General features: G+C 46.4%; 1 protein-coding gene across 3 annotated transcripts; it reads left to right on the top strand.

The window, feature by feature from the left end:
- The first annotated feature begins 757 nt into the window (after window positions 1–757).
- On the top strand, window positions 758–22,302 carry SFXN3 (sideroflexin 3). Of its 3 annotated transcripts, XM_063132551.1 has the most exons (12): window positions 758–829; window positions 4,370–4,432; window positions 6,759–6,925; window positions 8,231–8,401; window positions 9,395–9,493; window positions 11,107–11,182; window positions 12,133–12,218; window positions 13,388–13,515; window positions 14,945–14,994; window positions 15,724–15,773; window positions 17,241–17,288; window positions 19,589–22,302. In XM_063132551.1, exons 3-12 carry the CDS (start codon window positions 6,762–6,764, stop codon window positions 19,683–19,685), a joined length of 969 nt encoding a protein of 322 aa, XP_062988621.1. In that variant the 5' UTR covers window positions 758–829; window positions 4,370–4,432; window positions 6,759–6,761; the 3' UTR covers window positions 19,686–22,302. The 3 variants fall into 3 exon arrangements, with proteins under 3 accessions (XP_062988621.1, XP_062988620.1, XP_062988622.1); XM_063132550.1 differs by lacking the exon at window positions 4,370–4,432; XM_063132552.1 differs by lacking the exons at window positions 4,370–4,432; window positions 19,589–22,302 and having other exon boundaries at window positions 17,241–17,292.
- Window positions 22,303–25,734: the final 3,432 nt, after the last annotated feature.

Below are 25,734 nucleotides of genomic sequence, written 5' to 3'. Positions count from 1 at the left end.
TAGATCCACAGGTTCACTGTATCTTAAACGTGCCCACTTGCCCCGCACAAGCTATTAAATAACAAAAGAGTCACTACTTCAGTTGTTTAGTTGCCGGAACGGAGGCCCCACCCCGACCAACTTCTAATCGCTGTATTCTGCATTGGATACAACGCCCTTTCTCATCGCCTGTCCGGATAGCGGGAAGGAGGCACTCTGCACATGTTCAAGGGCACGTTTCATTAGTATCTCGCGCCTGCCAGAGCCTGAGCCTGCTATTGTTGAAAAATGGATCTTGGCATAAAACGGAGCCCGGCAGCCTACAGTTTCCACCTGCAGGACTCGAACGGCTCCGACGGATTGTGGGGAGAGCGCGGCAGGCTATGTCCCCTTCCGCGGCCTGTGCCAGCCGGCACGTAGCGGGGATCAGGGCTGCCGCCAGCGAGTCCCATTCTGTGCGTGACAGTCCGCAGAAGCGCCCACCGGGGAAAAGGCCAGTCGGGCCGAGCAGCTGGCGCGGCCGCCGCACTCAGCAGGCTGGCTTTTCCTCCACACCTCCTAATCCGATTCCCGCAAGGGCTGCCAGGGACAAGCAGCCGACGGCAGCTCCACCCCGTGCTCGGGCTCCCCGCCCCCGCCGCTTGCCACGCTTTCCCGAGGCTCAGAGGAACTTGCTAGGCCGTGGCCCGGCCTCTTCGGCGCGCTGCCGCGCCACTCATTGGCTGGCTCGGGATGCTCTGCCGCCGTGACAAGCCAAGGAAGGGGCCGGCCTTGGGAGCCGAGCGCCGCCGCCGTGTTAGAGCCGCGAGTGCGGGGTGATTGGGGTGGCAGCTGCTGCTCGGAGGAACAAGTGAGTTCAATCCTATGAAGAACGTGTCCCCCTTTTTCCCTCTGCGGTGTGTGTGCGTGTGTGTCCTGCCCCCGTCCTGTGCTCTCGCTCCTTGCCTGTTCCCTTTATTGCATTTCTTTCAAAAACAAAAAAGCCTATGTGGATTACTCCTCATCCCTTCCAGTCCCCCCCCCTTCCACATTCTTCATCCATTTCTATATGAGTCAGAGATTTTGGGTGGGGGCCAGCCGCGTCACGAGCTCCTGCATGCGCCAGCGGGTGCCTCCCTGCACACGCCACATCCAGTGAAGGGGGGTGGGGGGGGTGAGCATCATGCTCCAGCCGCAAGTGGTCGGAGGCAGGCGCGGGATGCGAGCAAGCGGTAGTGGAACATAACGGGATCCGCAACGCAAGCGCGCAGCCTGCTCCCGTCTCAGCACCCCTGAGCGCTGGGTTTGTGGCGGTATTAGCCCTGGATCTGGGCAGTGACAGGAAATGTTGCTCTGGTAGCTTTGCGGGTATGGGAAAATAGCAAAGCTCGTCTTCGATGGCATCTTAAGACTCTGACCATGCAGACATCCTGCCTACAACATCCAGTCGGCTTGTCTCTCCTTCTTCCCCAAGCTTCTTTTTGTAACCTGTTGTCTGATGAAGACGCCTGGAGATCTCCAAAGCTTGCACATTTTTGTGACCTTTGAATTGGCCTAATAAAGTTATTACAGTAACATGGGTTTTCCTAACGTAGGCAGAATGCGACAGATGAGCCCCACCCTCCCCTCTCTTTTCTTTTCCTTTCTTTTTCAGTTCTTTTCTCTGCTTCGACCTCCTGGAGGATTAGATGCCAGACAGACACTTGGTTTTATTTTAAGAGCCATCTTAAAGAGTTCAGAGGCTTCTTCAAAATATTCCAGCCACAGCAGCTTCATAGAACTGAAAGGGTCACAACAGTGATTCCAGCTGAGATCCACCTTTGGGGGTGGGAGGGGAGATATTAATCTAGTGTCCCCAGGTCACAAGCAATCCAGGTCTTATAGAAATTGAAACCGGTCTGACTCTGAAGCAATATATGTATGTATCTAAGTATTTATCTGTACTTGCACTACCTCACCTCTGTTTTATTCTTGCAACGCAACAACCCTGTGAGGTAGGCTAGTCTGAGAAGAATAACTAGCTCAAACTCATCAAGTGATCTTCATTGCTGAGCAGGGATTTGAGCTTGCACCTCCCTGCTTCTAGTCCGACACTCTATCCTCTATGCCACACAGTCTCCATGTGAGGATGGAGTGACGTGTGTGGCTGAAGGTCTGGATCTAGGAGTGGAAGTGGTGGCGAGGCTATGATTAAAAGAAGACTACTTTGTGACCCAAGTTGTGACCTTTACTAGATATCTCTTATAAATCTCATGGTGGGGACAAGGGGAGAGACATTAATGAAATCCACAAGCCCCACCCTCTGTCCCCATTTTGACCAAGGGCTTCCTCCTCTGGCTGCCTCATTCCTCCCCCCTACTGCGTTTTTATTTTTATTATTTGTATCTGCAGAGCTCTGCAGATACAGATTATAAAAAAAATTAAAAGGGGGGGAGGAACGGCCCCATTCCTCTCCTCCCCCTTTTAATTTTTCTTACTTTTCCAGAGGCACGGGGCCAGAAAATTCGCACTTGCCTTCCTTCCTTCCTGTGCGGATGCCAGGAAGGAATGCAAGTGCGGGTGCAAGGCACCTCCGGCGCCAAAGCGCAGCCATAAAGATGGGGACCAGATCACACTCACACCTCTGTAGTCAATTAAAACAGTTGCTCAGTGGGTTCCTTTGGCTCTCCTGGAATTTAAACATTTTTTGTGTATCAATGTACTGTACGAATAATACATTATATTGAATGCTGCAACGTTATTTAGAGACAGCAACACACATGATGTTGCTGCAAATCCCCCAAAGCATGAATACTATCAGAACGGATTTAGGAATGGACTTGCCAATTGCTCAGGGTTGTGTGTGTACCAGAAACTCTGCCTGGCCTAAGACTCAAGTCATTGTTTAAGTGTAACATAGGGCTTCTCTATATCATTAGGTTTAACATTAGAAGAAGTCTCCTAACAGTGGGAGCTGTTCCGCTGTAGAACAGGTGGCCTCAGGAGGTGGTGGGTTGTCCTTCACTGGAGGTATTTAAGTAGAGGCTGGATGACCATCTGTCCAGGGATACTGTATCTGCACCTTGCAATGCAGAGCCTGATATTGACCTTGGGGTTGGACTAGATGATCTTTGAGGTTCCTTCCAGCTCTATGATTCTGTTTCTATGGTTCTTTGCTCATGAGCTTACTGTGGAGATGGTGCTGAACAGAAGTTATTTGAACTAGTTCAGCCTTCCCTGACCATGTGGCTTCCAGTTGTTTGGGGACTATAACTCCCAGAATTCCTGACCACTGGCCATGCTGGTTTTGGGATGATGGGAGTTGACATCTCAACATCTGGTGAAGGGATCAGGTTGAGGAAGGCTAAACTAGCTGCTGACATTGAAAGCACTGGAGAGCTGCCTCCCAAAGTTTTTCTTGTATGACTCAGATTGCACCGTTTCAAAGAGGGATCAGTATTCCCAGAAATATTTAGTGAGGTACAGAAATTAAACTCAGTGTAGCTGATAGATAAATATCCATCTTAGCCTCAAACTCAGCAATCACAGTTGAGGTGTGGTGGGCAAGCTAATCTGACATCATGCCCTCCTTTCCTTCCCCCCTCCCCACCCGGCCATGGCTAGATCGATCCATCTCCATGGTAAGATAAGCTTGCTTTGCATGCAGCTGTTTTACTGGAATTGTTTTGTTGCATCACATAGTTCTGGTGTGTTGATTTTGTTTTATTTTTTACAATTGTGCAAGACTCTATGAGATTGTTATTGTTATTATTAAAAGGAATGTTTATTGAAGGTGAAAGACTCCCCCCCCCCCTTGCCAAAAAAACCCAACCCTTTTGGCACAGTACCTGCCATTACAACGTATGCACAGGGGCCTCAGAATTCAGCTTTATAAAAAGTTGAAGGATAATAATGCTGAAACAAACATCAGACAAGTTTTCACTGTGGAATGCTGGAAAGTAGGCACAACCCCATGGTGGGAAACTACTCCTCTTTGTTGCTGTTTCTTTAATATCACATCTCTGTGAGCTGGGGTGCTGTTTCATTCCTCTTTTGGCTCCGGAGACCTCCATTTGGCTATCTTTCCGCCTGGACATGGCCTAAGGGAAAAGTACCAACCTGTTGATGGCTTAGATTCCACGCACCCTACAGTGCCAAATTGTGTGCTTGGAAATTTACCGTATGGATGTACCCATCAACAGCCTTAAATCATTACTCAAGCCCAGGTTTGCAGATTTGCTCCTAACTCAGGAATTGTGTTGATCATCCATTGTCAGCTGAGGTTAAATTGATTTGCCAACTTGCAGATAGAAAGTCTGAGGAAGAATCCAGTAGTGTGTCTTGCCTTTTAGAGACTGATGTAACCAGCTGCATTTTAATACGAAACTCAATTCTCTCTTTCCCTTTTCCCCCTACGCCAATCTCTTTGTAGACCACCAGCAACAGGCATAGAAATGGTCCTGTGAAGTCTTCCAGGCTAACAAGGAAAGAGGAGGTAACCTCTTGATACCTTGATGGATTCCTTCCACCCCCACCCCATCCCCATCCCACCCCCACACTTTCACCTGAAATTGACTAATTTCCTTGTTCATGCCATTTTCACTCACTAATGGGAACAGAACTTAAATCACTGAAGTGTCTTTTGGATCAATCTGTATCCCTGTGTGGGTCCTTTGTGTGCAATCTCCATAGGAAAGCCTCACCGTATTCCCACCCCCTAATAATGCTGCAGATAAAGTCTTTATTGGCATTTATTTTTATTTTTACTTTTTTAAAATTTTGCTGCTGTGCCTCACAAGGATTTTGTTCAAAAGGATTATTCCGTCCAGAGAGAATGCATGAATATTGGAGGCAGACATTCTTCTTTGATGCAGGGAGGAGGATGTTTGTTATTTTTCTCATTGCCTTGGTAATAATCTGGACATGGAAAATGGGATTTAAAGGGCAACCACCTCCTCCTCTGAAAGTGCAAAGACCACTGTGGGGGCTGATTCTTTCACTCACTTTATATAAGCCTTGTTGAAATGAAAACATTTTTTTTAAAGTTCAGCTTCAAATGCTAGGCAATAGGTAACTTAAAAGGTACATCAATTGATGTGTATTGCCCAGACTCAACTTTGCTTTGGCATTAGGGTTGGCTGAGAATCTGGTTTTACTTCATTTTTGAGAAGAATATACCAAATTTTGCCAATTTCTTCATATTTGGGATGGAAGAAACTTTAGATGTAAAAAAAAAAAGGAATATTGAAGAAAGTGAAGCTGATATATTTGACCATCCCTATTTGGCACATGTCCTGCATGGGTAGAAGGTCCAGGAACTAGGGGTCCCCCTAAGGCAGTCTTCTCCAACCTGATGCCTTCCAGATGTTTTGGACTCCTATCAGCCCCAACTGGCATAGCCATTGGTCAGGGATGATGGTTGTTGTAGTCCAAAATACCCGGAGGGCACCAGGTTGGGGAAGGCTTTCCTAAGGAAAAAGAGAATACCCTGATCCTCATCAGGCAGGGAACCCCGAGTATGTAGAGAGAGACTCAGGAGCAAAGCACCAGCACTTGAAGCATCTTGGAGAGTGGCAGGGGAGGGGGGAAAGGCGTTGTCCTTGTGTGTGAGTATAAAGGAGGTTGTGCTTGCAGATGGCACGGAAGTGTCCTCATATGACTGATAACCTTTCCTGTTTTGCTTGTTCCTGTTTTCTTGGATGTGGTTGCCTATCAGTTTTTTACAAGAGCAAACTTGCAAGATTGGACACTAGGACAAGTTAACTTTATGAAATTCATGGAAGGAAAGTACCCTGTTCCCTCCTCCCCACAAAAGCCTCTCCATATGATTGGAGGCTTTCCTGAACAATGTGGGATGTGGTTTTTTTGGGGGGCAGGGTGTAATCGCACCCAATTGGGTGGATCTCTGCCCGATTTTGGCTGATTCCCCCCCACCCCCCACAGCAAGCCTCCTGCCCCTTCCAGAGCAGCCAGATGCAAAAGAGGGCAGGGCTCCTGAACCTTTAGTACTTGTGTAGAAGAGGGAATTTCAGCCACTGTCGCTTATCAAGCAGCTACACTTAGGGAAATTCTCTCTCTTGCACAAGTATTAAGGTGCAGGAATCTTGTCCTCTTTTGCATCTGGCCACTATATTTCTCAGCTGAGCACAACACAACAGGCAGGACTGATTCAATCCAGCTTTTGTGCAGCTGCCTCGCATAGTGTGGCTGTGTGAACACTTTAGTAAACCTAAAGCGATAGAGAGGGCTACAAGCAAAGCCATCATGAGCTACATTCAGCACTTGAGTCATCTAGTCATAACTACTGGACCTAATGACCAACAAGGTATTCTTTCAGGTATACAACACACACATGAAAATAGAAAGGCAGCTCTGGGTATTTCCAGGAAGAAAGTCAGCCAAGTCCTTACTCCTCTTGATGAGGTTCTAGCAGAGGCATTTTGTGCTTATCTTGGGAGTCTCAAATCTGCACCTCGGAAGATAGGACCATGGCTCCATCTATGCCAGTGTTGTCAGACACTGACTTGCAGCAGTTCCCCAGGGATTCAGTCAAGGTTTTTCCCCAGTCCTATGTGGAGACGCCAGGGTTTGAACCTTCTGCACAGAAAGGCAGGTGCTCTACATCCCCTCCCTTGTGATTGAGATTTGGGGTCTAATCCCAAATCTCACTCCCAGCTAGTAGTGTGAAATGGCAGCAATGTGCACGGGAGCGCTGTGTGGCTGTTTCCATGTTCTCCTCCTACGCAGGTAGAGTTGTGCATCCCTCTATCACCTTGCAGTAACATGGCTGTGTTGGCTTTCTTCCCTTTGTCTCATGGCAGAGGATGTCAGGGGAGCTGCCCTTGCACATCAACATCAAGGAACCGCGATGGGACCAGAGCACCTTCACGGGGAGAGCCAAGCACTTCTTCATGGTGACGGATCCCCGCAACCTTCTGCTCTCGGGCACGACCCTGGAAGAGGCCCGGAGGGTGATTGAGGATTACAGGTTCTCTTGTTAGTCTGGGGATTGCTTTGGCTCTTGGGGTGGCAGCAATGGGTACAGGACTAGGGTGTGGGGAATCATGAAGGATGTTGCAATGTTTGCGGGGAATTTTTAAAACCCTTGATGGAACTGTGCCCCTCTCCTTCTTTCCTTTATTTAATGGAACTGATCAGTGGAAGCTGTTAGCTCCAATGCTTGTGGGGAGGTGAATCCATTCCAGGTTTCAGTCAGAACTGGAAAGGAGCTATCCAATGTGCTCTGCAGGCGACCTCTTCCACACCTTGGAGAACTCCTTTAGAGTTCTGACTGAAACTTGGAGTGGATTCACCACCCCACTGATATCGGAGCCACCAGCGTCCACTGGAAGTGACAGATCCGCCCTCCCCCCCCATTGCTCTCCAGTGGTTCTTTGCCATTCAGTATAGCAGCTGCAGCAAGTAGCATATTTGCACTGAAGCAAATGGGGAGGAGAATGGATGCTCAGGTGAGGCTGGGCAGGTTACGCTTACAGAAGATCTGTGGAAGGCCTTGTTTGGGGTGCAAGGTATTGGTGAACTCTTCCAGAGGATGAGTGGCCATTTGGTGACGGGTTTGGACATAGTTCCAGACACTGGGAAAAAAGCTTCTGGAGACAATTTACACTCTGGGCTCCATCACACCAGTGTTTTATTGCACACTCGTCATGCCTGGTTTGCTGTTTTGCAGTGTGGTACTCACATGACATCGTGCCTGTCCTGCAGTCACCTTTTCCCCTCCATTTTTCATGTTTTCCTAGAGCGGGAAACGTCCGGTTTATTTCCTCCACGCGGGATTAAATCGCTCTTCCACCCATGTATTGCCGCCCTTGCTCTATGTCATTTGTTGTGGGCATGTGCTTTGAAGGGAGGTCTGCTGATGAAAGAGGAGGGCGGGGCAGTTCTCCTTTTCCAGCACGCCGTGTCAAACGAATGAGCTTGTGCTGCTCCAACCCCACCCACAATGGAAATTAATCAAAATGTTTACAGCACCCTCATTTTTAAAGATAAAGAGAAGAAACTTGGCACCGTGATAGCTCTTAAGTAGGGCTTTAGGCATGCTAAGTTTGAAATAGATCCCTTCATCTGTTGATTTTTAAGGAATTTTTAAATTTCCCTCCTCAAACCATTTCCCCTCCATAAACACACACAGATACACACACACCTTCCTACCTTTGATTCTGCATTAATCCACCCCTGCGCATTTAGGGAGGGGGAAAGCTCTGTCTCCAAAACCTGCCCCCAGTTCTTTCTGATACAGTGAACTCATTCTTCCTCTTGTGGATCCTTCCAGGTTGGGAAAGGCATCACCAGGGTTGACTGAGGACCAGCTATGGCGGGCCAAGTACATCTACGACTCGGCCTTCCATCCGGACACTGGCGAGAAGATGATCCTGATTGGGCGAATGTCTGCCCAGGTGCCCATGAACATGACCATCACCGGATGCATGCTCACCTTCTACAGGCATGTGCATAACTTCTAAGACCCGCTCTCTTGCATGGGTACAGTGGGAATGGTGGTTGTGGGAGACAGTTCATGACTAAGGGCCAAAATGTGTTTGGTGTGACAGAGTACTGTGGCTGGATCCGTTGGCACCTTTCTTTTTCTTTCATTAAAAGCATTTTGGGGTGGGGAAGAATGGGGTTTTAGTGTTTTGTCCCCACACCATGCTGCTATTACCTGCAGAAGGGGGGGGGGGAGACAAGTAAAATATGGATATCTGCCTCCCCAGCCTCCACCCCAGGTAAATACCAGCTGCAGGGAAGGGGAGGGTGATTTAATTCAGGGGTAGGGTGGGAAAGAATCTGTAGTCCTGTGAATCCCACATTGCATATGGTGTGTGCAAAAGCCTGCAAGAAAGAATGCCCATAGTTTGTGTGTTTGTCTGCATGGACAGGAAGGACTGTCCTTGTCAGAGTGTAGAAATGTGAGTGTCTGAAAGAACATCAGTTCTAAACTATGGAATTCGCTGCCACATAATATAGTGGTGGCCACCAATTTGGATGGCTTTCAAAGGAGATTAGAGAAATTCATGGAGGAGAAGGCTATCAAGGGCTGCTAGTCCTGATAGGCTTACTGTCTTTGCTACTAGAGATAGCGTATACTGTAGTTATGTATACCAGTTGCTGGGGAACATGGGTGGGAGGATGCTATTACACTCATGTCCTGCTTGTAGGTTCCTGGTCAACAGCTGGTTGGCCACTGTGTGAACAGAGTGATGGACTAGATGGACGCTTGGTCTGATCCAGCATGGCTCTATTTATGTACTTATGAGTTAAGAGTGTCTGCGGATTACTTGTGAATGCACAAAACGACATGTATGCCGTATTGAGTGTGTGAATGTGGGCTGAGACAAGTACACACTGAATGGTACATAGGGCTGTTCTAGCATTCTGGTACCTGTGATTTGTCTACCTCGTGGTCTGTGTGAGCCCTGGCTTTTCTCATTTCCTTTAGGACAACCCCTGCTGTGTTATTCTGGCAATGGGTGAACCAGTCATTCAACGCCATCGTCAACTACACTAACCGAAGTGGGGACGCTCCCATCACTGTCAAGTAAGAAGACACAGATACGGATCTCTTTGTGGGGGATTGCATCGGAGGGCCATGCAACTGCCTGACACCCCAACAGCAGGAGGCCATGTCAGTTCTGCTCCCTGGCCCCAGACAATTATGGGTGTGGGCTGTGATGATTCCATGCTTGCTTAGAAACTTCTGAATCATTCCATCACAAGTGAGGCCTGCAGCAGAATCTTGCTGTGCAGAGCACTCCTGATCCAGGTGCCAGCCTTCCCGTTTTCTGTTTATTCCACCCAACCGCAACAATTAGCATGCTGTGGCCACTGAGCATCCTCATTGTGCTTTTCAGGTGTTTCCCCTCTCCCTCAGGAATCCTCCCAAGTTGTGTTGTATTTCTGCAACCTGGGTTTCCCCCCTCCCTCTTGTTAATGGGTGGTGCTGTTTTGGCTACAGAAGGTTCCATGCTCTGAGAAGGAGTTTGCTGTTAGCATATATGATGTTATATTTCGGGGCCTAATCCTAGCACTGAAAATAGCTTCTACTATATAGGGGTTGTCGTATACTACTAGAATATGTATTGTGGGAATCCTGGAAGTGGAGGGGGCAAGAAATGTGGGGATCTGGGAAGGGGGGCAAGAAAATATGCCCATTGCAGCCCCAAATGTAACATTCCCATGGCCCTGGGGCTGGGGGGGGGGAGGTCACATGTTCTGATAGGCCTGAAGAGATTGCCTACCTTTGATGCCTGATAAAACAAACAAACAAACAAACAACAGTTTCTAGGTTTAAGTCCTGGAGATCCCCTGGGAGATGGTTTTTCACAGAGGTGGGCAAAGGACGTGATAGTAGCCTGAACTGCGGGAGGTGTGGTAGGAAGTTGTGGAATGAAGGGACTGGGGTTGTTGGGAATCTCGGAGGGGTGAAAAGAAGGGAGAAACGAATTCTCAGGATGCTGAACTTTTTATTGTAGGTTGTAAAGCCTGACGCATTTTGGCCTGTACCTTTTCAAGGCCTTCTTCAGGGGGCTGTAAACATTTAAAATACATACTATAAAACATGGTAGGAACAACATGTAAGAAAAATATGTTCTCATTATAAAAATAGATTGACATATTGCCACAGGGGCCTATGTACATATGTAAATTGTTTGAAGCATTTTTCAAATCTATGATAAGAGGACAAAGTGTTCTGCATATGATATTTTATTAAATTCATATAAAACATTTCTTATCAAAGCAATATATATCATATCTTATTTGTAGGAAGATGTCTGCAAAGATCTTCTTATCAAGAGAATGTCTTTGCTGATTGTTTTCACTTCACTGGATGCTTTTCTCCTCCTGCTTTTGGGAATCTCAGAGAGAAAGGCTGAAGGCCAAAGCAAGCAGGGAGCACCACCGCTGTGGTGGGAGAATTGCTGTCTAGAAGCAGGAGAGGAAAGACGGGCAGCAGGGAGAAGGTGGCAGTGACAGGCGTGGTGCAAACTGATATGGCCCCTTATCCTCGATGCTTTTGTTGTGGGAGGTCTGGGCGATGGACATGTTCCCCCATGCCCCTCTAACCGAGTGCTGTTTCCAGGGTGAGGGGCTGCGGTTAGACAGGAGTGGAGAGTCTGTGAGCCTCACCAAGGTTGCCTGCTTCCTTTGCAGCCAGCTGGGCACGGCCTACGTCAGTGCTACCACTGGAGCTGTGGTAACGGCACTGGGACTCAAGTCCCTCACCAAGGTAAGAAACCCGGTGGTGCTGTCTGTCGGGGCACAGGTGGGGCCTTCTCTAGAGTAAGCCCTCGTTGTTGGACTGAAGCACATCCGGGAGGCAATTCCTGTTCTCTGAGATCATGCTCGCCCCCTTGTGTGTTATTAATAGGAGCCCCTCTGTCTTCTTATTTGGTAAGCACGTGAACTGCCTGTTTCAACAAGCATCTATGGCAGCGGTTCTCAACCTGTGGGTCGGGACCCCTTTGGGGGTTGAACGACCCTTTCACAGGGGTCGCCTAAGACCATTGGAAAACACATATTTCCGATGGTCTTAGGAAACTGTATTGACTGAACTATGTCATGTATCATCTTTTGTATTATTAAAGCTATTGTTATGTATTATTTTCATTAGCAAACCATCCCATGACAATGAATCGTGTAGAGAAGAACGAAAATAATTTTATGGTTGGGGTCACCACAACATGAGGAACTGTATTAAAGGGTCGCGGCATTAGGAAGGTTGAGAACCACTGATCTATGGGATCTTCATTTGATGAGCAGATTTCATTTTTGCACGTCTTACGTGTGGACATCTGTGTGAAATCTGGTCGTAGGTTTCATCGCAAGTGACTCCTTACATTTTCATAGGCTAGGCAGACAATTTCTTCCCTTTCTTCCTCCCTCTGTTGAGTTTAGCGCATGGATGAAACAGCGTACGCTGCATTTGATAGGGTGGAAGGACTAAGGCTGAAGTTTACTATATCGTCAGTGGGGGAACTGCAGTCAAAGGAGATGAGGGCAGTTGACCAAGTTTACACAGGGAATCGGTGGTGAAGATTAGAGTTAATCTCTGATTCCACTAGGCCTCTGCACTCTTATAAAATATGATTCTATTCATCCTGCTATTCATTCAGTCTATAACATGGGTTTCTCTCTCTCTCTCTCTTTTTCTCTCTCTCAACCCCTCCTCTGTGGCAGCGTTTGCCACCTCTCATTGGACGCTACGTGCCTTTTGCAGCTGTGGCGGCTGCTAACTGCATCAACATCCCATTGATGAGGCAGAGGTAAGACGGCGTTGGCATGTTGGGTGGAGGGTGTAACGGGGACACTGCTCCATGAAGTCCATCTCCTGGTCATTTCTTACAGCTTGCAGATTCCTCCCTCTCTGGACCTTGAAAGCATGGGGTGTTCATAACTTGGATAATATAATGAATCTACAATAAAGGGCGTTGGGTTAACAGCCCTGCAAAAGGCTTTGCCATTCTAAGACTTGCCAAGAGAAAATGTGTAACATAGTAGATGGGGGGTGGGGGGGGGGAGTAATCCAAATTGGGGAAGTGGGGAAAAAACCAGAAAAAAGGAGAAGACAACTTATTCTAGCTGTTTAGAAAGTGATTTCTCTGAGGACATTGCAGCTGCAATTGAGAATATAGTTTATTTGTTTATATCCCACCCTCTTTCAAGATACTTAGGGTTCCCATCCAAGTACTGACCAGACCTACTCCTGCTTAGATTTAGCAAGATTGCTGCATCATGTGCCATTGGACCAGAACCTGGATCAGGGTTAGAGCAGCCTTGGGCAGCTTCTTGCCCCCAAGGGCTGCAGTTGATGCACTCCTCAGATGTTTACGGTCGTAATCAGCTGAGAGGAGGGGAGGAATCAGCTGGAGAGTGGGGAGATGGTCCATGGGCCACATGGAAGTCTGCCAAGGAGGGCCCATGTGGCCTGTGGATCGCTCATATGTGTTTTAGAGGTCACAGAAGATGTAGAAAAGCAGCATAATGAAGTGTCAAGGAATGCTGGAATGAAGAGTGGAGCCAAGGGTCTCACTACACCTATCAATGTGCACAGTTTCAATGTATATGTGATGCACTCTGTTGCGTATTGTACCTGCACAATCTATGATGCTCACCCACCTTAACTTCATGTCTGGGCAATGTTCAATATGGTATCCATGTGACACTGCTTCATAGCAAGTACTGAAGTGTGGTGGTGTTAGGGAGCTGCATGATGTTATGTGGGCCTGTACCACATTGTTCCTGACTAACCTATCTTTGGGAGCCAACAGGGTAGACATTTTTGGGAGCCAACATGGTCTAGTACATCTGTCTGGGAAGGGAGGAAGCATGGAGAATTTGAACCCAGAAGAATCCTTGAGTTCTTGAGGGCAAGAGAAAGGAGAAGCTGCCAATTCAGTAAAGAGCTGTATTTCCCCCTCAACCATTTCTACAGGGAATTAAAGCTCGGCATCCCCATTACAGATGAGCATGGAAATCGGCTGGGTGAATCGAAGAAGGCAGCGCAGCAAGCGATCGTGCAGGTGGTGGTCTCTCGCATTGGCATGGCTGCACCAGCTATGGGTATGTGGTTGCTGTACTGGCAAATGCTCTTGGCTAGAGCGACGCGATGACAGAAATTCAGGGTAGATCCCAGTTTTGCCAATCGCGGGTTTGTTTCCTTGTTGTGTTGAACAGACCATAGCTCAGTGGTAGAGCACCTACTTTGCATGCAGGGAGATCCCAGGTTCAATCCCAGGCATCTCCAGTTAACAGGAGCAAGGAGCAAATAATGGGAAAACGGTGGCTTGAGAATTGCTGCTGGGTTAGATGGACAAAGACTCCGGCTTGGCATATGGCAGCTTCCTGTATTCCTAAATACTGCGAAGTATCACAGATCTCGTATCAAATATTGAAATTAAGTACAATTGGGTAGCAAACACAGATTGGAGAATGCCTGGAGAACAGACGATATCAACATTCACAAAGTTGAGTTTTGTGAAGCAGGTTCATTTTAGCTCATTCTTGGCCCATAAATGCCTTTGTTATTATTAATTATTATTACTGTTATTATTATTAATGTATCTCCCCATAGCCAAAGCTCTCTGGGCAGTTTACATGGACTTGTGTCCTGAATATTTCTAGCTTGGTAAAAATCCCAGTTAAGTTGTTGGCATCATTTGGATTCACAAGCTCTCTGCTGGCTTTGAGCTATTGCTAGGCAAGGCATTTTTTATTTTTTAGATGTTATTCCATTTAGGATGCAATTTAGGGCATCCCAGGGGCTGTAGGATAGGTTGGAATTCCCCCATGGAGAGCTGAGAGATAGCAGTCTGCCCTTGAAGGAGGAGACCTAACCTCAGAAACCCCTCCCAGCCATCCCAGAAATCTCTGCAGCTGATTTGTTTCAAACATCAGAGAGGGGAAGGGGGCATGCTAAGGGTGTCCTGGGGGTGGGGCTTCCTGGGATACACACAGCCCTCCTGATCCCAAGACACCCACACGCCCCCAGCAGTGGCCGATCTACTCCAACCCTGGTGCTTGTGTGGATTTAATTTAATTCTCTCCCACTGAAACCGAAAAGAGGGAATTTATGAAAAACAAAAACCATGGTTAGGGAGGGAAAACCACAACGTTGCTCCTCCTTCACTTTTGCCCTATTGGCACAAGCCCAGCAGAGCTTTGGATATAATGGTTCATCCTCTTGCAGATCTCCTCAATCCAGCAGGTAGGATTGCTAAATTAAGAACAGATATGAGCCCTTGTTAGTTGGAACAACAGACAGAGCAGCAAGTCTGAGAAAGATTCATTGTAGTTATGAGTTTCAGAGTATGCTCAACAGATTCCAGAAAATATTTGGCTATTGGGAGGTATAGAAATGGAATGAATGAATGAATATTTGAATGAAACCAGAATGTGCACTCCCCCCCTTTATTCCTTCTTTGGGTAAACGTCATGCTGGGTGGGCATGCCTTCCATCTTTCCCTCACTGCTTCCCTCTTCGTCCTCATAGCTATCCCTCCTGTGATCATGAATGCACTTGAGAAGAGAGCGTTTTTGAAGGTAAGTCCTTGGGGCCTTAGATGAGTTTCCACACTGTTCATGCTTTCCTGATATAGACCACACTTATGTTGCAGTGGTTGTTCCCCTTTGCTCTTATTTTATTTATTTATTTATTTAATTACATTTATATACCGCCCCACAGCCGAAGCTCTCTGGGCGGTTTACAACATTTAAAAATAGTAAACATTAAAAGTATACAATTTAAAAACACACACACACACACACACACACACACACACACAAAAACAGTATAAAAACAACAGTATAAAAACAGTATAAAAACAACAGCTCTTCAGGGCTTCAGAATGTAACTTTTATTTTCTGTTGTGTTGTAACCCCACAACTATGGTGGTAGATGTCAGTTAGAAAAGGGAGTTCAGTTCAGTTTCTTGGAAGGCCGATTGCCTGCCATTTTAGGCACAGTGGGGTCAGATCAGTTGAACTGGTGAAGACCACAAAAGTCATCCAAGCTTGTGTTGAAGGCTGGCTGGCTTTCTTCCTGTTTTGCGAGCTTAAATCTAGGCACTATGCTTAGGGAAGACTGCACGATGCCTTTGCTCACATATGCTCTGGGTTAGCGTCAGAAAACATCACTTAGAACTCTCCCTGAGAAACACAGGAATGCTACTTGCGACATAAACACTGCATCTGTGTGGACAAATAGGATTTGCTGCTTCGGAAACTAATATAGACACTGAACACAAAGCACTCCTTTCTGTTTTTCTCCAGCGGTATCCTTGGCTGAATGCTCCTCTACAGGTTGGACTGGTGGGTCTGTGGTAAGTGAGCCTTTTATCCCCTTGGGCAAATAGGACTACCTTACACCATGTGGAGGAGAGAAGAAGTTGTTGTTGTTTTCTGTAACAGACCTTAAAGCTGGTTAATAAGACTGTCAGCGTCATGTGGTGAGGTGGTTAGAGTGTCAGACTAGGACTAGGGAGACCCGGGTTCAAATTCTTGCTCAGCTAGAAAGCTCATTGGGGGACCTTGTGGCAGCCACTCTCTCTCAGCCCAGCCTACCACGCAGGGCTGTTATGAAGATAAAATGAGGGTAGGGGAAGAACGCTGACTTTGAGCTCTTTGCAGGAAAGGACAGATATGGCTTTTGAGTGGAACCAGATAGTACCTGGCTTGCAGAAGCAAGGGAGGCAATACTTTGAGGTGGTAAGATGGTGGGAATCAGGCATATGTAGGTCCATAAAGTGTCTGATATTTTTTTTAATGAATCAGTTTCTTAGCCATCTTTCAAGATCACGGTCTCCCCAAGGCAGCTTACAGTATAAAAGCAATACAGTGCACCAAGTGCAAATGTTACTTTGGTCACATGGTGAGAGACACCCACATTCCAAGTGGGGTTTCTATACAGGCAACTGAATTGACCTTTAGGCTGAGGGGGGCTTGTACCAGTGGAGGCTGGTGGCTCCGATGTCAGTGGGGCAGTGAATCTGCTCTGGGGTTCAGTCAGAACCAGTCAGAACTCTAAAGGAGCTATTCACCTTGGATTCCCCTTTAGAGTTCTAACGGAAACCTAGAGCGCATTTACTACCCCACTGACATTGGAGCCACCAGCCTCCACTGGCTTGCACCAGTGTCATTCATGCCAATTTTGCGGTCTCGCACTCCTTGTGCAGCATTCTGACCCAGGCTATTCCCTGCTGAGTATCTCAACATAGGGGCCTTCTGCATAGTCAGCCAAAATGTGCTCTGCCTACATTTTACCTTTTGTGCAACACTTCCACAGGCCCCCTTTTAATGACATTAGCATGTCATTAAAACCTTCTGCAACCTTCTCCAACCTGGTGCCCTCCAGGCCTCTTGGACTGTAACTCCCATCACCCATGATCATTGTCCATTCTGGCTGGGTCTGGAGGGCACCAGTTTGGGGCATGCTAGGGACGCAAGTAGCCGTGTTGACATGGTGCTGTGCAATCCTTCCTTTTAAAAATTGGACTAGACGGCCTTTCCGGCATAGTGGAAGTGGAACCTGCAAAGGGTTGCTAGAGAGAAGCCTTGGCTGGGATGCAAGATACCTCTGTCCATTATGTATTGCGCACTCAACATTCTGGCTGTGTGCTAGAAAGCTACCCTCTGTGCGCCAGAAAGATAAGGACATCTTGGCAGCCCTGGTGTGGATGATGGCTATTTCCTGCCCCCTCCCCCACCCCTGGGGGGATGGTGGTCATAAGCCATCTGAGGAAGGTGAGACCTAGCGAGCATCTCATCTGCCTCTGTTTCTCCTTCTGCAGTTTGGTGTTTGCTACGCCCCTTTGCTGTGCACTCTTCCCACAGAAAAGGTAAGCGTTGCTGCTGCTGCTGCATATGCTTGCATATTTGTGACCTCTGATGTTTTTAAGTTAGTGTGGGTTTACTGGCGATTCACAGGGTGAGATTTTCTTTAGGAAAGTTTGGCTTCTGGGATGTATTCCCCAAAGGCCTTATCAAATCAAGGTGCCTGCAGCTCCTGCACCAGTCCCAGTCCCTGGGGCCAGAGCCGAATGCCAGAGCTTAAGCTTTGCATCCAGAAGGTCCCTGGTTCAATCCCTGGCATTTCCAGTTAAAAGGACCTGGTAGCAGGTGATGGAAAAGGTCCCCTGCCCAAGGCCCTGGAGAGCCACCATCAGTCACACTAGGCTGTACTGGGCGAGACGGACAAATGGCCTGACCTGGCGTAAGCGTGCTTTGGGATGTTCCTTTGCCTCTTCTACGCTGGACTGGCTCCTTCCCTCTACGCAGAAAGCAGCATCTTTTGCAAGCTCCGAGGAGCCACAGCACCATCCTGTCTTGGTTCTGACTTTTGTGTCACCCTAAAGTCACGGACAAAATGGCACAGTGTTTAGATTGCATCATGAATTGAACTTCAGGCTGCCAGCAAGCGCTCACTTAGCATGACACGTGACAGAGAAATCCACAATGGAGTCAAACGAGTTCAGATTTCTAAGAATCCGACCCCCAGATCCCACAGCGGACTGGCTTTTTCCACGTTGGGCGGACTTATGGGCCAGGGTTTTTATACGCAAATTTAGTCATACAGAAGTACGTAAAAATAACAAAAGCATTAACTGAAAATGTGCATTTCCCCCCAAATGCTAAAATGTGAACGTGCAGATTGTGTGTGGGGGTGGGTGGGTGGGTTGCGGAAGTGCACATTTTTGGAAGTTCACATTGACCCAAGCGTGCACTTTCCAATGCGAACGCCTCCTTGGGAAATTGAGAAAAATCCGATTCCATCAATGGGCAGAAGAAGGAACAAAAGATGCCTAACAATCCACGGAACACAGATGGAATGGATTGAACCAAATCCGTACATCCTTAGACAGATGCAAGAAAGTGAGTGACTTTCTGTGTTCAACTTGGCTCTTGGCTCACCTTTTCCACTCTACAGGAGCTTTATGAATTTTGAGAGCTTGTTTTATTTTTCACCTGTAGACCTTCTGTGCATAAAAGAGCACCAACCAGGGCTAACACAGATTCTGAATCAAGGAAGCTGAATTTTGTATGAATTATGCAAATATATGAATTTGCATATATTTCCATAATTTATTCCAGGAAGGGACAAAGAGCTGTGGAAGACATAGATACTGTATCCACCGACCTAGGGTAACCACTGAAGCCAGATCCAGTTACATCTGACTACAATTCCCACCACCCTCAGCCAGTATGGCCATTACATAATTATTATTCAATAAACTTTCCTATCACACAACTGATACGATCTTTTTGTCCCTTCTTATGATCTGGATCAGTGGTGTAGAACTGCAATCCAGCCCTCCAGGATTTGCCAGATGGCTGCACCCCCTCTTCTTGGCCACTGATCATTGGGGTGATTTCCTGGTTTTGTGCAGTTTTGTCCTGCATTCTAAAAGGTTGAAATCCCTCCCTGAAGGCTTAGTTACTGGCAGTAAGAGGTTTGAGTTAAAATATCCTGATATTTTTGCCTTCAGCCCAGGGGCGTTGCTAGGCACTGAAAAGAATTGGGGCCCAGGCCTGCAGGACACAAACCTGCATATATTCCTTATGCCTATATATGCAAATTTAGAAATAATTACTAGGATTTATTTAAATTCCACAATAGCCTCAGTCAATTAATTTCTCATCCAAATCACCACAAATAAATTAAGTTCTTCAATCCATTTGTCCCCTAACCCAGAGCATCCCAAACAAATGATTTTTTTCTCGCTTAGCTGTATTGCCATGCAAGGGACTATGGGAGGGTGTGTGTGTGTTGCAGCATGTAGGAAGGGTTAACCCTTCCCTCTGCTGCTGCAGTTCTCCTTGCAACTTGCCCCGTTTGTGGCAATTAAGCTGAAGAAGATGGCTTCTATTGGCACCATTGGAGACTCAGAGCTCTGTGGAATAGTTTCAGGGCCCAGACCCCAATGGCCCAGGCCTTGCAACACCCCTGCTTCAGCCCTGGCCTCCACTGAAATGCAGCTCCTGAGAGCTTCTCCAAAATGGAGTTCAGCCCTTGAGCTGGAAGAGGTCCAGCACCTGTGATGAAGAGCCCTAACCTTCTTGGCTCTCCCCTTGGTGCCACTTGGTTGGGAACTGTGCTTGCGGTGGGCTTTCAAGTAAACACTCTGCTTTCCCTTTGCAGCTCGATGCGGGTGAGTCGCCTGGAGCCTGAAGTCCAAGCTCTGATCAGGGAGAAGAACTCTGGTGTTGAGGTTGTCTATTTTAATAAGGGCCTTTGAGAGACGCTTCCTTGTGCTTCCCTGGTACGCAGCAGAAAGTCGGGAGGAAAAGGAACCAGGGATCCGGTGCTCCTCAGGAGGAAGTTACACTTTATAACAGTATAATCCTTTTTTAAATGCTGCTGTCTTATTGGCTGTCAAGTCTTGGCAGGCCTTATATGTATGATATAACCTTCCTGGATTCAGGTGAACCCTAGGGGTAGATTGTAATGTGGTGGTGTGGTTGTCGCTGTGAACAAAGCAGACACATTCCAGCCCTGGTGCAGTTAGGCATCAGGATCAGTGGAGTCAGAGTCAATCAGCCAACCCAAATCCCTATATTATGCATAATTCCACAGTGGAGCGTGAAGTTGTGTATGTGGGTATATGTGTACAATCCCTGTGAAATAATGTTTTTAAGAATGATGATCTTGAGATCATTTTTGGGAGAGGAGAACCGTACAACAGCTTGAATCCCTCAAGAATTGGTTCCATTGGGGAAGGCAACTTGTTCACCATTCCACTTTTAAGTTTATGAATTCCATGCTGAAGAAAAGCATTGTGCTTCCATGAATGAACTACATGTGCTTTTGTTATACCTACATCATCGAGACAGTAACGTGTTTGCTCCAAACCATCTTTATTTTTTTACAAAGCAAAACGTGTTTGCATAAGAATCTCTGCATTCTTTTTGCTACTTCAGTACTTTTGCATCAAGGAAAACATATAGGTTCAAGAATGACCATGCACGCAGCTTTAAAGCTACAAAAATCAGGATCCAGTCTGACCATTAAGTCAAAGAGGCATGTGAGAAAATATCCAGAGCCTTTAATGGAAGCAAGCAGTTGACTATATTGAGAGAATGTCTGTGCAAATAGAACCAGCTAAAATTCAAATAGGTGGGTGGTTATTTTTCAGAAATGTACTGTTCAGGGCCGGGCACATGTGCAGACGTTAAAGCAAAGATCTGATGTTTGCGTAATGATATCATGTGGGTATTACAAAGGCACATGGAAATCAGTGGGTGTAAACACATCTTTTATCTGCTCCTTGGGAACCATGAAATTCCAAGCTGCAAAGCAGGAAGTGATCAGTCCACCTTTGCAGAGGCCTCATCCGCTTATGTTCTGTTTACCTATTTTGCATATAACCATAGCATCATTTCATAATTCACTTGTTTACTAGGATAGCAATGCGTTGTTCAAAAATAAGGTCAAAGGGCAGTTGACAGAGATGGCGTTCAGACAGAGGATCAATTCTGCCAGTTCACTATGTTGCCCTTGTCTTCTGTTTCACTTGTTAAGGCCAGTGTTGCAGCAACAGCATCTTCGGATGCAGGGTGAATGGTGGTGTCCTCTCCCAAAATGACCAACGAAATCTCTTTTACTTCCCTTTCCTTCTCCCACCCAGCTTCACTAACACCCATGTTTCTGAGCACAGATCTTCTTGTTGCACGAAATGAATATTAGCTTGGGCTAATGTGTCTCATGTGTCATGTGGGAAATAGATTGCATCTACTTTAGAGCACCAATGACCATCTGTGGTGCACATGGCTGTGGCTGAATAACCGCTCATGGAAGTATTGTTCCATGAGATGTAGTCATACCTGTGTTTTACTGGAAGGACTGAGACAGCTCTGTGGCTCTTACACAGGGAGAGGCCTGCCTGCACAGGAGCGCCTGCATTCCTGGGCTGACGCTTTACCACTAAACCAAGAATCATTATCCAATAAAAGAGGTAACATGTAGGCAGGTGTTTCCCCCCTACAAAGTTTCTCTGTGTTGATTATGGCACCTTCATTGTAATCCTACAGTTCTTTCTGTCTGCCGTGTAGACTTAAAATTGTAAGGATGAGCAGATTTGCATGCACTGAATCAGCACATCTGCACCCTACAGAATTTTTGGGTGGGTATGCCCACTGAAGTGCATTGAAAAATCAAATCCCTTTGCTGATGGCTTGGAGGGATCTTACTCGCTGCCACTGTAGCAGTGCACTTTCCTGTAATCCACAGTGTTCTGTATTGTGCACAATCTGGCATCAGTTCTCATTTGCTAAAATGCAGAACCTTTAGTTGAAGGTCATTTTTGCCATTGACTTCATCATCAGGAGAGTCCAAAGGAATTCTTTAACTTGAGCACTACATGCACACACACACACATAGCTAAATTGGAACGGATGTGTATGATGACACTTCTGTTTGCTTGCAAAGGGAGATCAAGAGCATAACTGGCCAGTACTGCCTTCCCCAAAGGTGGCTGAAGGTCAGTGGCTTAATCCAGTTTTCTGTTCTTTTCATCTCTGGAGCAAATCACTTATTTTAATCTGAGCAAAGCAGCCTGGGTATGTTTGTTCCTTATAAATGTCATCGTTGCTGGGGGCTCAGAGTTCCATCAGAGATTGCTTCGCGCTCTATTATGTTTATTCTTCACGAGACCTCATCCAGCACTTATAAGCCTACAATGGATTGCTTGATTGCTTTTTCTTTTATTATATTATGTTGGATCATGTTTGAGGCTTATTTTACCAAACGCAAAACAATGTTTCTGTGCAGGAATCCATGCTGATTCCATGTCATACCTCCTGTATAGCTTTAAGTAAGGCAACTGTTTCCAAATAAAGTATAATTTCTGTCTCTTGCACCTGACCTTGCTGCTTTCTTGGAGTGATGGAACAAATGCATTTATTATTATGCTTTTTGTTCATAAAAAAACCATATTAGGGTAATACTTTTATTAGGCTAATACCTTTGTTAGGCCAATCCAAATGTTTCGCAGAATGTCTACAAGCTTTCATGTTCTGCAGAACTCTTCATTTGACCAGATGGTAAACAAAGCAAAAAGGGAAGGGAAAAGTGACTGATGTTGAAGCCATGAAGTCTGCATCTAATTTCAGTTTTAAGATGTGATGTGGGAGGAAGCTGCAGGCATTTAAATTAGGCAGAACTAGGTGCTGTGATGTTTTCAAGTTGCACCCAGGACTGTCCCTAGGACAGTTGGGATAAAGAAATGAACAATGGTTGATCTATTTTTGAAATTATAAAACCCTGTAGGTGAACCACCACAGGTTGCTTGGTAGATCGAAAACAGACAGAAACCATTACACTCACTCACTCTGCTTGCATATCTGAGTAGAAACTGTTGTGGTTTGCTTCTTTGTATAGGCTTCCAGAGTAGTAAATCAGGAATGAAGTAACTCCACCTGATAGCTTTTTGTTAAACCTCGCTGTGTCAGTTTCTGTCAGTTCAATTAGCAATACTAGTAAACTCCCTAATTTGTCTATTAGGTTTCTTTGGTGCTCCCCCCCCCCAACACTGGTCTTCCTGCTTCTACTTTAAAAAATCCCTCTCTTCTGGTGAGCAAAATAACTGTGCAGCAATTTGTACCACAACAAGTGCTATGGAAATGAAAAATGACAACGGCTGACTTAAATCCCACTGATTTCACTGGGGCTGCTCTAAGTGTGACAGCCTGATTCCAACCCAGTCAACATGTGAAACTGCCTTCTACTGCACCAGGCCATTGGTTTACCTAGCTCACAGTGGAGGCTGGTGGCTCCGATGTCAGTGGGGCAATGAATCCACTCCAGGTTTCAGTCAGAAGCAGAAAGAACTCTAAAGAAGTTAACCAAGGTGCAAAGCACCTTTACAGCTCCTTCACAGTTGTGACAAACCTGGAGCGGATTCAATGCCCCACTGACATCAGAGACACCAGCCTCTACTGCTAACTCAGTATTGTCTATTTTGGCCGGCAGATAGCTGCTCTCCAAAGTTGCAGGCCAAGGGTCTTTCCCAGTCCTGCCGTATGAGAGACTTTTGCCTGAAGAGGTGTGTGTGTGGGGGGGTCAAACCCTGGATCTCCTCCATTGAGAGCACATACTCTTAGCCCTGAGGACTGTTATGCTCTGAAGTCTGCTCTGGCTTGCAAACAGGCCTAGCATCTTTTGTGATTTAACCAAGAGACCCGTGTCTCTGGCCGACATGTCATGCCTGCAATGGATTTGAGATCCACGAAACATTGACTCGCACAACTTGCCATGACTTGAGTGAGAAAAGATCCAGGCCAAAGCCAAGAGAAGAGGGGCAGGTGGTGCCTGAGCACGTTCATCGCCATCTGCTTGCCATGTGAGCCTCTTGCCCCATTCCCTCCTGCCTCCGCCTCCTTCAGCTTAGCATATTGCATGGATGGATCTGGGACGAGCCATCAATCAATGGCTGATAAATAATGTAGGAGTCTGCGGTGCAATAAGACTTGTCAATTGCAATGCTGCCCTCATAAATTAAAGATGAAAAGGTACAAGGCTCTTGCCAGAAAAATGAAGACAAATTTTTAATAGCTTGCCAAGATGCTGCGAGATGGAATACTCCAGAAAAATGAATTACATTTTTATTATGTGTTTTATTATGCTGTAATGAAGGGGATTAGGTGAGAATGCAATACATTTCTAATGCAGCTGAATAGAAGGAGAACCCCGCTCTCTATAACACGTATGCATCCCCTCTTCCTTTCCCTCCATGTGTAATAGATTTGAGTGTGGGTTATGGAACATTCGACAAAGGAGAAACCTACTTTTAATATGTGAGTGCCCAATGGTAGAGTAAAGGAGATGCATTATTTGTACAGTTGGAAGAGAAGGGGTGGGGTAGTCCCAGGCTACAAGATTGCCATGAAAAGAAGATCAACAGGTTGAAGGTGGAGAACACAAGTGTGTATAAAATAGAGCGCAGTGGTGTGGCCTCCAGATGTTGGACCGCAACTTCCATCATTTCCAATGTTGGGGGATGAGAGTTGTGATGCAACTTCTGGAGGGCCACACATTCTCCATCCCTGGAACAGATGGCTACTCAAGGGCTTCAGCCCAAAGATTTGACTTGTTATTTCAAAGAACTGTGTGAAAATTTCAGCCTACCTAACCTCTGCAGTTCTTGGCCATGTATGCCTCTCTTCTCGATTAATTTTCTCTCCAAGTCCTCATTCCTGTCTCATACTTCATTCCTCTGGACTAGCAGTTCTTAAATGTTTTCTCTCTCATTTCTTGACTATTTGAAAATTACTGGAGGTCTTGGCAGACCACTTACTAAACTTCCTGTTCTCCAAATCTATGCACATAGCTAAGCTATATTTTAATAATATTTTTCTTCTTCGCCATTATCACCATCAAGCTGAGTGCTGTATTATGAAATCTATGGACCCTAGCCCTATGAACTAGTAAATGCTTATGGGGAAGGAAATAATATGGCCGTACTAGTGCTGTATTATGAAAATCACAGGCCCTTAAGGCCTTGTTAGCCTGGTGAATATGTTATCAACTGCAGGGGCAAGTACAGATATTCTCAGCTGTTTTGCAGCTGTTGTGTGGACCACAATTTGACAATCTCTGCTCTGAACCATTTCCTAGGTCCCTGAGTCACTTGACTTATCCCAGCCCCTACTTGCTCCTTTCTGGGCTATTATGTCTTCTACCCCTTTCCCTCTGTCTGCCCCCTCTGTTCAGCCATTGCCTGTAAGAGACCTTTCTGCTTGTCTCCCTCTTTTTGTGACATTAGGGCAGTTCAGCCAATCACAGCTAGAGGCTTCATCTCCTCCATCATCATCACAAAACCTTGGTGAATTACAATATTAAGACATAAAAGGACATGACTTCTAGATGCCCAGTGTTTGAAGGAATGGGGTTTTGTTTTTTTAGCGGCCATGGCTAGACCAGGCCTATTTCCCGGGGTCGTCCCTGTACATCCAAATGACACACAGGGGATACCGGGAGCAGGCAGGGACGACCCCTCCATTTGCCTGGGATAATCCTTAGGTCTAGCTAAGGCCAGAGTCACATGGCCACACAGAACAAACACCCCCACCCCACAGATACCCATAATAAAACCAATTTTGTGACTTTACAGGATCCCATATAGCAGGCATATTATTAGAGAGACCTTCAGTTTCACTAACTCTTTTGAAGCCATTTGTTGGTACAGTACCCATAATGCTGCAGAAAAGGTCAGAGAATTAACAGTAATCTACTGGGGGAAACAAAGCACTCAGGCCACTCAAGGGAAAGGCTGATGGGGAAGTTGTTTA

Source organism: Elgaria multicarinata, chromosome 8 (genome assembly GCF_023053635.1).
Source record: "Elgaria multicarinata webbii isolate HBS135686 ecotype San Diego chromosome 8, rElgMul1.1.pri, whole genome shotgun sequence".
In the NCBI taxonomy this organism is placed as follows: domain Eukaryota; kingdom Metazoa; phylum Chordata; class Lepidosauria; order Squamata; family Anguidae; genus Elgaria; species Elgaria multicarinata.
Note: the sequence above shows the minus strand (reverse complement) of the source record. Positions and strands in the feature narration are given on the sequence as shown.

Bases quoted from the DNA above. Each gene is read 5' to 3' on its own strand.
- SFXN3 (XM_063132550.1), top strand. From the start codon at position 6,762: ATGTCAGGGGAGCTGCCCTTGCACATCAACATCAAGGAACCGCGATGG. The intron at 6,926-8,230 runs GTTCTCTTGTTA...GGATCCTTCCAG, and splicing joins AGGGTGATTGAGGATTACAG to GTTGGGAAAGGCATCACCAG. The intron at 12,219-13,387 runs GTAAGACGGCGT...CCATTTCTACAG, and splicing joins ATCCCATTGATGAGGCAGAG to GGAATTAAAGCTCGGCATCC.